The sequence below is a fragment of the Artemia sp. Qi Xiang Cuo genome, chromosome 1 (genome assembly GCF_049724085.1).
Source record: "Artemia sp. Qi Xiang Cuo chromosome 1, ASM4972408v1, whole genome shotgun sequence".
Classification (NCBI taxonomy): domain Eukaryota; kingdom Metazoa; phylum Arthropoda; class Branchiopoda; order Anostraca; family Artemiidae; genus Artemia; species Artemia sp. Qi Xiang Cuo.
In genome coordinates, this window is record NC_142794.1 from 84,991,593 (window position 1) to 85,005,561 (window position 13,969).

A 13,969-nucleotide genomic window follows, 5' to 3' on the forward strand; every position below is an offset into this window, starting at 1 on the left:
TTAGTTTTTTTGGTTTTTCTGAAATTTTTGCTTACACAAGTATATTGTTTTATGCTTCATTTGATTTCTGCCCGTCATTACGAGTCAAACTTTGTCCCTTTTTTCCAAAAAATGTTAATTCTTCAGCAACTACTCATTTTTTCTAAATAGCGTCATAGCTTTCAGAAATTAGCCTACAATGACCAATTAAAAAAAAAAAAAAATTAACTGTTAAGAAAATGAAAATGAAGCAAGCTGCACATCATTCGAACCGTCCGAATGTCCTTTACATGTTGTTGATAAAAAAAAAGTCGAGACTGGAATTTGCAAGAATATATAAGTGTTTGAACGAGAAAATCCCCCCGCCCAAAAAAAGAAAATTTTCTGAATAATGGCGTTTTACTCTAAATGTTTTCAACAAAACCTATAATTTTTATTTCACCAAACGATAGATCGCTCTTTTTTGAATCAAATAATTTATTAACATTCTGTACAACTAATATTTTTAACCAGGAAAGATAAAAGAACTGACGCCTCGTTCTGCGATCGCATGCGCGAATTTGGTTTCCACATCAGTAAAAAAAAAGCAAAGCATCTTACATATTGGGTTTTAGTTGCATAAAGTACTTAGCCATAAAAGGCTAATTTCTCCTTTATAGGCTAAAATCGTTAAGTTCTACATTAGTGGAGCATGTGTTCCCCGATATTCGTTTTAAGCACCTTTCAATACCCCGGCATCAGTACCCGAGCCTACCGCGGCGAATATGAGCCACCCCCTCTCTTTTTTTGAATGACAGCAAGCCTTGAATCACTTACTATTGCAAATAGTACTAACAAATACGACATAAAAGGAAAGAATTTGGGATATTTATCTGATCTAACTAAAGGTAAGGATTCCGGCAACAACGATTTTAGGGGGTGTCAGTTGTCTTGCGTGAGGCACACCATGTTGGTACAACTAGTTCTGAAGCATGGAAGCAGATAGGAGGTACGTTGGACAGCATTGCTCCAGTTTTGTTGAAGCACAACGAGTCCAGATCTACCATAAGGAATCATAGCCTCTGGATCAACTATTTAGATCATCGAAGACTTTCAGGTACCAATGCTACGCCTGCCTGAAAAAGCACCAGAAGTTCACAGAGAGTTTGTAAGTGGCAATTTTGTTGTTAGGAAATCAACCATGCCGTTTTGCAGCATTGCATGTGATCTGGCTTTATAGTCGACCGTGAATCTGGACATCAAAGGTCATCGAAGAGTTTCTGGTATCTTTGGTGCGACACCGAATGAAAATGCCAGGGATCGATATCTGGCTACTCCCCCCTTTATCACAGCAGCCACCAGAACGCTGAAAGCAAACCTGAATATGGATGACGAAGCAATGAAGCATCATGAAGATACCACTGCGTTTACGAATCTGACAATAAAAGTTAAAATCGGGTTATGGACTTGGTAGAGTTGCTCGGAAACCCATACATCGTGTTTGGTAGATTATTTGATTCTATTTTGTTTATTTTTTGGTTTAATGGAATTCCTATTTTTTTTAAACTTATTTAGTAGAAATTTTTTTTTAGTTTTTTCGGTTTTTCTGACATTTTTGCCTGCATAAGTATATTTTTTTTTATGCTTTATTTGAATTCTGCTCGTCATTACGAGTCAAACTTTGTCAAATTTTTTTTACGAGACAAATTTTTTTTAAAAATTAATTTCTTAAAGTCATGATATAAACGCCTGTCAACATCATTTATAAAAAAGCTTTGTTTTATTTTTGCAAAAACAAAGAAGATCCAATGTCACAAATGATTAAAGCTGTTTTGTTTCTCCTTTTTTCAGATAAATCAGACCTTTCTGGACGTTAAGTAATAAACATACGTGTTTAAATTATTTGACCTTTGTAAATCTAGATAACAAATTTTGATCAGAGGTCTTTGAGGAGATTGCAATTAAAAAGGATATGGAAGGGAGACTGGTTGCACTCCAGCCTTTTTTCAATATTCTTTCAACATGCCCAGAAAGTTTAAACTTCATACCCTCAGGTTTATACCCTCAGCTGTTCTCGACACATTCACAGATACGTCGTCTTGTAAAACGGGATGAACAAAGTACCTCTTGATTTAGTTGAAGATGCTCCTAAATATTTTCCGAACGACGTGACGGCTGATACCATCAGCCATTGTATATATTGCTGGTATTTCCTTTTCACATCCAATAAAAGAAAAAATGTCTTTGGTTGTTTTTACCATTCTTCTTGACATTTCCCTAAGGTTTGACCTTAATGCTCCATGCTTTTTCTCATTTATGGGACCAAACATACCCTCTTTTCTTGATAAAAAAACACCTTGTGTGTTAACAATAGGCAATTTGCATAGCTTATAGCCCTTGCATCTGGGGCTAGGGGTTGTGATTGTGAACCCTGGAGGCATAGTTATTTAACCTTTGATCTATTTTAAATAAAATAGTCAGCTCAAAATTATCGATTGAATGAATTTGGGGGAAAAAGAGGGTGTTGATCACTTTTAATTCTTAAAAAGGGCACTGGAACTTTTGATTTCCAATTGAATGAGCACCCCCCCCCCCCAAGCTCATCAAAATGTTTTCCATGATAACCACATGTGTTAACATTGAGAAACTAGCTTAACTTACAGCCCTTGCTCCAGTAGCTGCTGGTGGGGTTGCTAACCCCGGAGGCATGGTTATTTGACCATTAGACTTTTTTGAAAAAACAATTCTTTTTTTATTTTGATCGGATACATTTGGGGGGGAAATGGCGGAAAGAGGGAGAGGCTGATTGTCCTCTGATTACCTTTGATTCTTCAAACTTGAAATTTCAATTTCCAATCGAGTGAGCCTTCTCCAAAGTTTGTACGACCATCCCTTCTATAAAATCTTTAAATTTTAACAATAGGTAACTTGCAATAACCTACAGCCCTTACCCCGAGGACTATGTTTTTTTTTAGTTAATCACGTTTATTAGTTCCGTTTTATTGTTCGATTGTAAATTGAATGTTTTAGTGCCCTATTTAAAAGTAAAAAATGATTGGATGACAACCAGCCCCCCCCCTGGGAAAAACCCCGTCTGCTGAAAATACCCCCAGGAAATACCACCTCGTAGAAAATACTCCCCCCCTGGAAAATATAAACTTATAAAAAAGACTAGAACTGCCTGGGGATTATACATAATTCTACCTCCATCCTCCTCTCATCTCTTCCCTAGAGCTAATTCTGTATTTATCCGAAGGCTTAATGAGATTTGAGATGTTTTTACATTAAAATGCCCCCTTTGAGGCATCTCCCTCTCTCCCTAGCTACAAAAAAAATCAGAAAACCCCATTGTAGAAGTTTAAGTACCTTTTTAAGTTTTGTATTTTGTCCATTGCTTACAGATAGTGTATGTTATTGGGAAAAATATGGACATTTTTCGCGTGGGAGTTTTCTGAAGGGGGGGGGGATTCTCCACGAGAAGAACATTTTTGCATGGAGGAAGGGCAAGACTTACACATAAATTCCTCTTTTTCACTTTCCTTAGCACTTCTCAGCTAAACTAAAAAATAACAGAACCAAAATAAAAAATCCCAATTTGGAAGACCATATTTTCCGCGAGGGGGTATTTTCCAGGGGAAGGTTTTTCCATGGGAGAGGGGGGTAAACGCCTAAGCCCGTAGACAGTGACAGGGCGAAGGTAAAACCCATTAACAGACATAAAAAAGGAGAAATAAATCTGGCTTTTAGTTTGTTACGTCTGATTTTCTTTGTTTTTGTGACAACAAAACAGACCTTTTTTATTGATCATCTTGACAGTCAGGTATATTATGACTTTAAAAAGCAAACAATTCCAACAAGATTGAACATGTAAAGATTCTAACTTGGGTTTTACCCAATGTAAGTACGGGGGTTGAGTTGCACGAGAGTTCAGTTATACGAGGGTTAAGTTGCACAGTGGTTCAGTTGCATGGTGGTTCACTTGCACGGTGGCCCATTTGCACGGTGGTTCAGTTGCACGGGGGTTTAGTTAAATGGGGTTGAGTTGCACGGGGGTTCAGTTACACAGGAGTTCAGTTGCATGGTGGTTCAGCTGCACGGTGGTTCAGTTGCAATGAAACCCATTCACATCTACGGGAGATTGGATTAGAGATTGAACCTACTAAAACATAATTCCTAGTGGCAAACAATAACAGTGATTTCCAGCATCATTCAATTAGGGTGAGATCAGTTAAAATCTTTAATAATGATTCCATTAAACACCTTGGGTTGCCTTTTGGCCCGACAATTAAAGCTACGCGGGAGTTGGTGTTACCGTCTGTACTGGGAAAACTTATGGCCTGCTAGTCAGGGTGAAAGGTCGTTTTGATAAACCAACACTTGCTATAATTCATAATTCAATGTTTGCACCTCATGTATTTTTCATTGTTCCATTTTTGGAGTTTTTAAGTAAAAGTTATAAAAAGCGTATTCGCGTGTACTTTTTCCGGTTTTGTAAATATTTTCTTGGAATTCCACTATGGATCAAAAATAGGTATATTATACGAAAATTTGTAATATTTGATATTACTATTAAAATGGATCATCAATTCGACTGATTTCTTAGACGATCTAGAGAAAATAGAATATGTTTTCCCCTTAATTGTCTCGTTTAATGGAAAAATAGTTTTGTCGCCATTGCTTTAATAAAACAGCTATTTATGCGTTACGTTTTATGAGTGTTTTTAGTGTTATGCTCTAATGAGCTATCATAAGCTATTTATTATATATTCATCAGATATTGAGTATTATGTGATATATATATATATATATATATATATATATATATATATATATATATATATATATATATATATATATATATGTGATATATATGTGATATGTGATATATATATATATATATATATATATATATATATATATATATATATATATATATATATATATATTTAAATAGTTAGAGGATGTAGCCTAAAGCCAAACTGGATAGCCATGACAAAACAAAGATAGAAAAAAAAAAAAATGAAGACTGGTCTACAAATAGAAAAAGGAAAGGAATAGAAATTCAATTCTTTCACTTTCTTCTACTGACCCTAGATCCGTTGTTTTTTTTCGTTATTTTGAGATTTTCTCTGTTTTGAAATATTTAGAATCTGACCTCTAAATCGTTTTGAGGTCAAAATCGTCTTTTGACCTCAAAATCGCCAATCAGTTATAAAAGTTGTGTTATCAGCACAACAAATTCCAGGCACATTCTTTAGTTGGTCAACTTTCCTGCATAATCTATACTATATAATATAAATTCTCAGGGATTACCCGAGTCATCTTCATTCCTTTTACGGTTGACAAATTATATAACAAAGATCAAATACAATAACTTTTAATTGGTCATTTATCTTCGGTAACAACACAGTGATGACACCAAAAAAAGAACACAATTATAACCAACAATATCACAGACACTAAATCATTTAAAAACCATTCGCACAAGCTGTACAATCATTTGCTCAAGCTGTGTACACTCAACTAAAATCTTCAAAAACGTAAAACTATCTTTGCGGCATGATTAGATAACAGCCAAGAAGTAACTCTTTGGAGAGCTGCTTCTTCAAAGACTACTTATAAAACTCTTATCTGCATCAAACAGTAATTTTTATACTTTATGATTATTTCTAAATGGATTCGCTTAACCCCTCACCCCTCATCTAAAAAAAGTTCCAGTTTAGAATAAACACAATCGCGCAGCATATCACCATTATTAATGTTCTTGAATTTGAAGTCATCTTACGAAAAAAAAGCAATAAACAGGAATCTAAGATGTTTTGACTCTGCTGCCACCCCTGAATTTAAAGTCGCCCCTTTCCAAAACCAAAATAGGTCTTAGAACCCCTCTGAATTTAACAATTTTAGTTTTTAGTTAAGGTGGTTTATTTTGACTCTGCTGCCGCCCTGAATTTAAAGTTGCCCCTCTCCAAAACAAAAGTAGGTCTTAGAATCCCTCATCCCTCTGAAAGCAACAATTTTAGTTACTAGCTAAGGTGGTTTATGTTGACTCTGCTGCCACCCCTGAATCTAAAGTTGCCCCTCTCCAAAATAAAAGTAGGTCTTAGAATCCCTCATTCCTCTGAAAGCAACAATTTTAGTTACTAGCTAAGGAGGTTTATGTTGACGCTGCTGCCACCCCTGAATCTAAAGTTGCCCCTCTCCAAAATAAAAGTAGGTCTTAGAATCCCTCATTCCTCTGAAAGCAACAATTTTAGTTACTAGCTAAGATGGTTTATGTTGACTCTGCCGCCACCCATGAATCTAAAGTTGCCCCTCTCCAAAACAAAAGTAGGTCTTGGAATCCCTCTGAAATTAACAAACTGCATAAGAAATCTAACGGAATTGACTATTTTAGATTTTGTCTGTAAAAGGGGAGATTAGAGACAGATCTCTCTTAAATCAGTCGGCATTCTTGGAGGATTCACAGGGATTTTAAGCAGTCAGTAATACACTTTATTCCGAATCCTTTACTGACATTCTTAATAAACACAACAAATAATTAAACTTATTAGTCTATAAGCTAGAAACGAAACAATTTCTATTATATTAAAAATGCCAGTCTTTTTTGATTTTTTTTTAGGGATCAAATTCACATGGTTTTGCGGCTTGAAACACTAGGGTAAGAGGTTAGAAAAACTCTGAATTAAGTTATACATTATTTTTAACATGTATAAACATTTGTTTATATATGTATATTGTTTATACATTTATTTTTAACAATTAAATACACACAGCTTGTACAAAACACCTTCCAACAAAATCATTTAGAATCTCAGAGCATGATTGAAACATTCAAGTCCTTTAAGTTCAAAGACTGAACAACACAAAAAAAACAACAGATGAAACACAAATACAAGCATCACTTACAAAATTATATCAGTTAAGTATACAAAACACGGCTTCGAAAAAAGAGAATACGAGATATGGCATTTAAATTTTTTGATGCTTTGAAAATACAAATGAAACCGCAGGGCAACCGCTGAAAACTAAACAATTTTGCAAGATTATTTGCAAGAAACCCCATGGTTTGGAAAAATAAAATGTTAAAACAATAATAATGACAATGTCACATATTTTTAGAGTAATATTTAACATATATATTCTTCACGATATCCACTCCCAGATCTTGGGATCGAACTCCCAAGGGATCAAGAACCCAAGGAGTTAAAACCCTACTGCTCCTTTTTAATTTGGCAGCCTTATGGCGTCTTTGTGCGGAATGTTACGGAATTTCTACACACTAACTTTAAAATACGGCTATAAAACAATCCAATGAAAACTAGCGTAAATCGAATCACAATTGCACAAAACCAGAACATTATTTGAAAACAAACATTTTGAATTATTTGAAAGAAAATTAGAGATAATGTTATTTATGTTTTATAATTGAGCCAAAAATTAACAATCATAATGTTAGGTTCGTGTAGCGAGATGCCCATGTGATGGGCATGCGTAGTGTCAATAGTAATATAGATGGCGATACATACTCATAGAGTATCGCGTTCTTCAGTTATTATTGAGTTATCTCGGCTTTGACCTCAACAAATAATAACATATCAAATTAAACATAAAATTGGAAAGAAATCCGAAAATAAATCAGACAGATTTAAAATGAACGAAAATTTTGTCCTAGACAGCACCTGGCATAAAAGGCTCACTCTCAGATATTATCGCAATAGACCCAGGTTTATACATCTCAAATTAGATCAATAGGAAACATTTATAAATCGCTTAAAGAGCAATCCTTGCGCAGAATTTTCTCCAGCAATTAATTAGCCTTTTCTCTCCATTACTCTCAGAATACGTAGATAAATGTATATATAGTACGTCTACACCATACCACGTCTAAGGCAACGAGCAAGAGTTGTTAACTACCCAAGAATAGTTTTGTTAAAACTCCATTTACGTGTTAAAAAAAAATTTACTACGTAAAGCTCCCCTCTATAAGACGATGAAATATCTTCAGAGCATAAATAATGCTTTCGACTTCATTATAAAAAAAAAGAAAAAAGGAAAAAGAAAAAAAGGACATACATCCTCAGACGAAGCATTATGAAAGGATAGCAAGAATTTATTTTGTTGTAAAATAAAAAACAAAAATGGAGTGTTTAATGCAAATTGAGCCCATTTGTATCCAAATGCTACAAATTGTGAACCATTTTTTGCATATTCAGGAAACGACCCACGCCAGCAATTTTAGCTCATTTACAATTTCAGACTATAACATAAGAAATAACAAACATTCTAAAACGCTATATATGGCACTAAAATCATAGTAAAAAAAAATTAAGTACTAGTAGCCGTCAATCTGTGTCGGTGAGCATCAACACTTATTAAGGACAGTTAGCCTCAAATATTTTTCATAATGAAAAAAAAAAAAAAACCAGCAGCTTCAATACAAGAAAAAAAAAACTGTTTTAAGGCAACTCCAACTTTGGTCAAACCTTGAGCCACGTAAAACCAAAAGCCACCTACTTTGTCATACATTTGTCAGAGTAATACTATTGTCAAAGGCTGAACAATAAACAACTGAATTTTAATATAAATTTACAATGGAATCTACACATAATTTTTATTATTTTTGCTGAGCGCCCCCCCCCCCCTTCAACTCTCAATGAACAAACATGAAAGTTTGCAAGAGAAATTAAGAAGATTACAAAACAAAACCCGGGAAATATTGTGCTAGAGAATAAAACAAATTAGCCAGATTGGAAGCAAAAGATGAGAAAAATGGATCGCAATAAAATGGAAATGCAATAATTCTTGCAGGAATGTATTATGGAAGACTCGAGAATCTGTTATAATAATGAAACGTTACTGTAGAACTAAATCAGTTTTTGAGACACTTAAAGAAAAAAGAGAATTTACGAAAGAGAAAGAATAAGAGAATCAATTTTTCGATTCAAAAACTTCATCAGTCGAATATAACCGAACATTCAAAAACTAAAACGTATCGAAAAACTGCAACTGCGATAAAGTTATCTACTTGAAAACAATAATAACAAACATAAATAGGAAATTTAGAATATTGGGTTAAACCAACACCTTTCACCTCCAACTGGTTTGGCGTTTCTTTTGGTCTGAAAGCGCTTAACTTTGGCACTTGGCCGTCAGCAAGGAATTTGTACATTTTATTCCTAAATTTAGGTTGGCACTTTAATGGCATAATTACGCTAGAAAAGAGGAAGAACAGTTAACCAGTGAGTTCAAAATTAAGCTAGTTCAGTCCTAAGGAAGTAATTTTTCATTTGGCACAAAAATTACTAGATATTTAACTTTTGAGTGTGCGCCATCGCAATTGGAAAGATACAAAAAAGTCATTAATCTCGGTACATAACAAATTTTTCATGTTTTCCTTCTTTTGTCATTAGTAAGAATTTTTAGATTAAATGTAGCAAACATAATGTATTTTCGAGATTTTGGATTGGAAAAACCAGCATTTTAAATCTATTCCAAGTGCTGCTGAAGCTTTTAGTTGGGATACAGTTTTAAAACCATTATGAAAGCACAATTTTTAGGAGATATTCAACTCTGCCTAAATAAATCAAAAGAAAATAACTCACTATTTACACGGTTATCTACAGATATACAATACTGAGATACAATTACAAAATATTTCGATATCAATTTATTCTATTTGCAGGTGCTTTAACAGTTAAGCATCAACAGTCAACTTATTTTTTTCTGACTTTACGGTAGAAAATTGTTTTGTTTGGGAAAAAATTGGTGGTTGTACTTTTGGAAAGTAATGTGAATGGCAAGTTCAAAGCAGTGTTGTCATATGCCTGGCACCAGTCATAAAAGCAAAACTGCAGGACAGGCACCATCTTTCGAGCGAAAATATGCAAAAGGTGCAGTTACAAAAATATTAGTTTAAAAACGTGCTAATTGAACAACCTCGACAAGCCAACACCTCACAAAGCACCCGAAATAGCACAAATTAGAAAGCCTTTGAGTGATTTTTAAATTAGTAGATTGATCTCTGAAATTTTAATTCCATCTGTAATCACATTTTTGAGAAAAGAGACAGTGGCCCCAATCCCAAAAAATTATTGAAGGGGACAAAACATGTTTTAGAAGTCTAACGGAACATTTTTTTAATGAAAATACATAAAGGGTATTTTTTCAAAGACATTACGAAAATGGTATTTTAGGAAATTTAAGGGGAGGGGTAACAAATCTAAATAAGGATCAAATGCCCCTCCCCCCCTTCCCCCAATTGGCGCTACTTATAAAAGGAAATCTGATTTGACAAAATCAACTATCCGCCATGGAATTTACTAGAATGATCGATAGCATTTCCAGTACTTGGACCTCAGTATGCATATTTATATTCTCTATGTACAGTCATAATTCAATGTTACATTGGGCAGTACCCTCAAGCTTTGCTTTATTAACAATAACAGCCCATTCCTCTATACGAGGAGCACATAAAACTCTCGCTTCTCCAAGTCTCAAGTGGCCCATAAACATGAATTCCCCAGGGCCTTCCGTAGCCCCGCAAGCTAAGGGCACATTCAATGCACCATATGTCACCTCTGAGTGGGAATCAATTTCCCGTTTTCGTTTTTTAGTAAACACTTGAGACACTTGTCGCAGCACTCGTGTGCTACGGATTGTTAGTTCTGTTCGATCTTCGTCTGTGTTTTGCGCCATGGCAGATATTGTTCCAGCAGCAACAAAATCAGATGAACAAAATGCCATTAGAGTTTCTTCGGGAGAACAAGGACGACATTCTGAAAAAGATGTTATTAGTATAGATTACTATTACTACTACTACTACTACTAACAGCTCACTGCAGCACCAAGCCGCCTGAGGCCGTAACAACTGCGCATGCTCCTCCTCCATCCCAATCAATTCAAAGCATCCCTCTTTACATCCTCCCAAAAAGTGGCGATTTCCTTAAAATCCTTTCATGACCTCTTCTCATTCCGTTCAAGAAGACCTGCTTTCGTTTGACCCTAGAAGATTGGCGGAAAAGGACGATCTGTCATACTTCTTCCGCAGAACGTGTCCTAGCCATCTCAACCTTTCTCTCATTATAGCCCTAGAAAGCGGGATGAACCCACATTTTTAGCAATGCTTACTATTTGAAATACGGTTAGTCGGACTGAGGAGGATTTAATAAATTCCCTTTATTCTCTTGAAGCGCCCATGTTTACACCCTATAAAATAATTTATGCTATATGAACTTGTCAATTCCGCCACCAGGAATTTATTACAGCTATACAATACAGTTACAGTCAATTGTGTTTTGATATAAAGTTTCCTAGGACGTTTACTCATGTTTGCAGATACATACTTTGGAAGAAACTACTAGTTCAGTAAGTTCCAGCTCACCTTGCCTCAGAGCATAATTCAGATGCAGTAATTCCCTCCCAAGAAATTTGACTGCAGAAAATAGTCGTGTTTATGAATATTCTTTGGATTTCGAATGAAAATTATTAAAACATATCAACTATTTTTCACAATGATTATGCTACAAAATAGTTATAAAGATAAATTTAGATTGGGAATCGATGATGCATACTTTATCTTTTAAATAAACCCAGTGTTACTTAGAAATTTCCCAGGATCAGCATTTTTGGAAGAAAAACAAAATGAAAACTATTTCGGCTACCATCGATCATGTGCCGATGTAAATCTGCCGCATACTTTGTACTTTATCATGATTATTAAGATAAACAAATGATAAAGACCCTCCAGAGTCATTGCTGGCACATAGAGCGCCGAATGGGACATTTTTTTTTACAGGGACACGTAGCAAGCCTGACGCCCAACGCTGCTTCAGCGGGAATCGATCCATGGGCCCCATACTGCCAAGTATAGCGTCAATCCACTGTGCTGCCACAGGGTTAAGAATATTAGGGTTAACGAGCAGACTTTAAAAAGAAAAGACTTTTGAAATACTTAAAATCTTTTTGGCCCTTGAAGTTTTTTTTTGCAATGACAGATAAAAGAAGAACGGTGTTATATTACAATTTCTTATGGAGAGACAACATTCAAACGAGTTATTTTTTCTGCAAATAAAGACGTTCTGTTTATACTTCTCTTCTTTTTTTAAATACAGCCAATTTGAGTAAAACATTGGTCAAGCTAAGAGACCTTGCTTTTAACACTCTATTAGATCACTTCAATAACGTCCACTTAAAGCATAATCTGTTTCAGGAACCGGTACTTATTGATTATATAATAAACACTCGAAAAGTGAGGTTAGGTTAATGTTAAAGAAATTAAACAAAATATGATGAAAATATAATAGTTTAAAAACAAATTTGGGCTACATATTTGCACATTAAGGGATGTGGGGGTAAAGCATAGCATATTAAATATGTAACCTAACCTAACCAAAATACCAACTAAATACTTAAATAAAATATAGCTACAATCTTTTTTACAACCTAGCCAAAGCAAATTTGTTGATATAAAAAAGTAGCTTGACCAGTTTCTTCTATCATGTTCGCATCATTCGCAATCAAAATTATCGAGTGTTTATTATATAACCGATAAGTACCCAGAAACCTCTCTACTGTCAAGACGAATCGACTTTTCTCAACTGTCTGTTTCTTCTACTGATTGTAACGACGGGTGTAAACTAGTAACGAACGAACCACTGCACATAGCGACCTGAAGTGTAAAAACACACTCTGATATAAACTCCCTAGTGCAGAAAAATTGGCATTTAAAACTGATTAATGAATGGTAACTATTATTTCGCATAATTTTAATAGTAAAAGTTGATTGCAAAAACAAATGTATAGAAATTCTGGATAATCCCATTGAAAACGGTATTGGATCAAAACAAAAATTGCACCATTACAATTCTCATGGTGAAAAACCCAATATAGGATAATTTTAGTTTAAAGGTCTTCTTTTTTACCCGTTTTTGTGACACTGGAACATCATAGAGCTGTTTAAGGGCTCACTTGAAAGCTAATTTATATATCTAAATTTTGTGTCACAAATTCCACTTGATTATACCATAATAAGTGCCAAGTTTTTGGCATACGAAGCTAAGAGAGAAAAGGAGATAATAAATGAAAAATAAATAAAAAAGGGGCGAGAAAACGAGGATTTTGTCAGCCAGGGGCAAAACATGAAGACGAAGAACAAGCATATATTTCGACAAGGACCTCCGCCAAGTCGTCCTCAGTGCAATACAAAAAAAAACAAACAAAAAAAGAAAAGAAAAAAAAAATCTAACCTTTTGGAGTTTACTCAACAAGATGCGAAACAGAGACTGAATGAAAGACCAAGCCGAAATCAATGAAAAAAGGATTTACCAAAGAGATTGAGCAAGAATGTTTTGCTTTGCAATACTTTTTGCTCCTCTGCAATTTCGGTTTTCATTAGATATGCAAATAGTTTCTCTTAAATTTGACTGAGTGCAAATATTAATTGAGTCTTTTAAAATTAAATTGTTGTAAATTGGGCTTAATGAAATGTCTCCGGTGTCTCTATTAATAGCCAAATTTCTGTTTATATATATATTTTTTTTTATCTCAATTACCTCTTTAAAAGATTGCAGTAGGCCATTTAAGGAAGATATTAAAGTTTCCTCCTCAAAAAGAACAAGATGTGTAGGATTTTCAAATATATGCAGGACCAAGGCGGAATCAAAGTTGTCATTTTTATTTTCGAATCTCAGGGACTATTCTATTGAAATTTTGTGTTCATGCAAGCATTAACCAAGTTTTTGATGGCTCCTACCAATGTAAAATTTCCCTCATGAACCCGGGACTCTGTAGACACCACTACCCAGTAGATGGTCAGTTTTATCTTTTCCTGAGTTGAAAAAATGTTCAACTTTTTGTTCACTTTTGAAAGAAACAAGAGAGATTGTGTTTATTTAAAATTTTTCCAAGTTTATCGCTAAGCTTTGGAATGTATGGTAAAGCGGTGAAAGTTTTGTTCTCAATTGCTGGAATAACTGAATCAAGGGGGATGGGCTCCCTATTTTCTTGTTTT

At 34.6% G+C, this 13,969-nt stretch overlaps 1 protein-coding gene across 1 annotated transcript in view; it reads right to left on the minus strand.

Moving 5' to 3' along the window:
- Positions 1–5,325: 5,325 nt before the first annotated feature.
- Positions 5,326–13,969, minus strand: part of LOC148956840 (meteorin-like protein) — a 74,200-nt gene continuing 65,556 nt past the window's right edge. Inside the window, exon 5 of the mRNA XM_089087501.1 lies at positions 5,326–10,736. Within this exon, the coding sequence (XP_088943627.1) occupies positions 10,348–10,736 (389 nt within the window). The 3' untranslated portion in view covers positions 5,326–10,347. The remainder of the gene's footprint in view (positions 10,737–13,969) is intronic.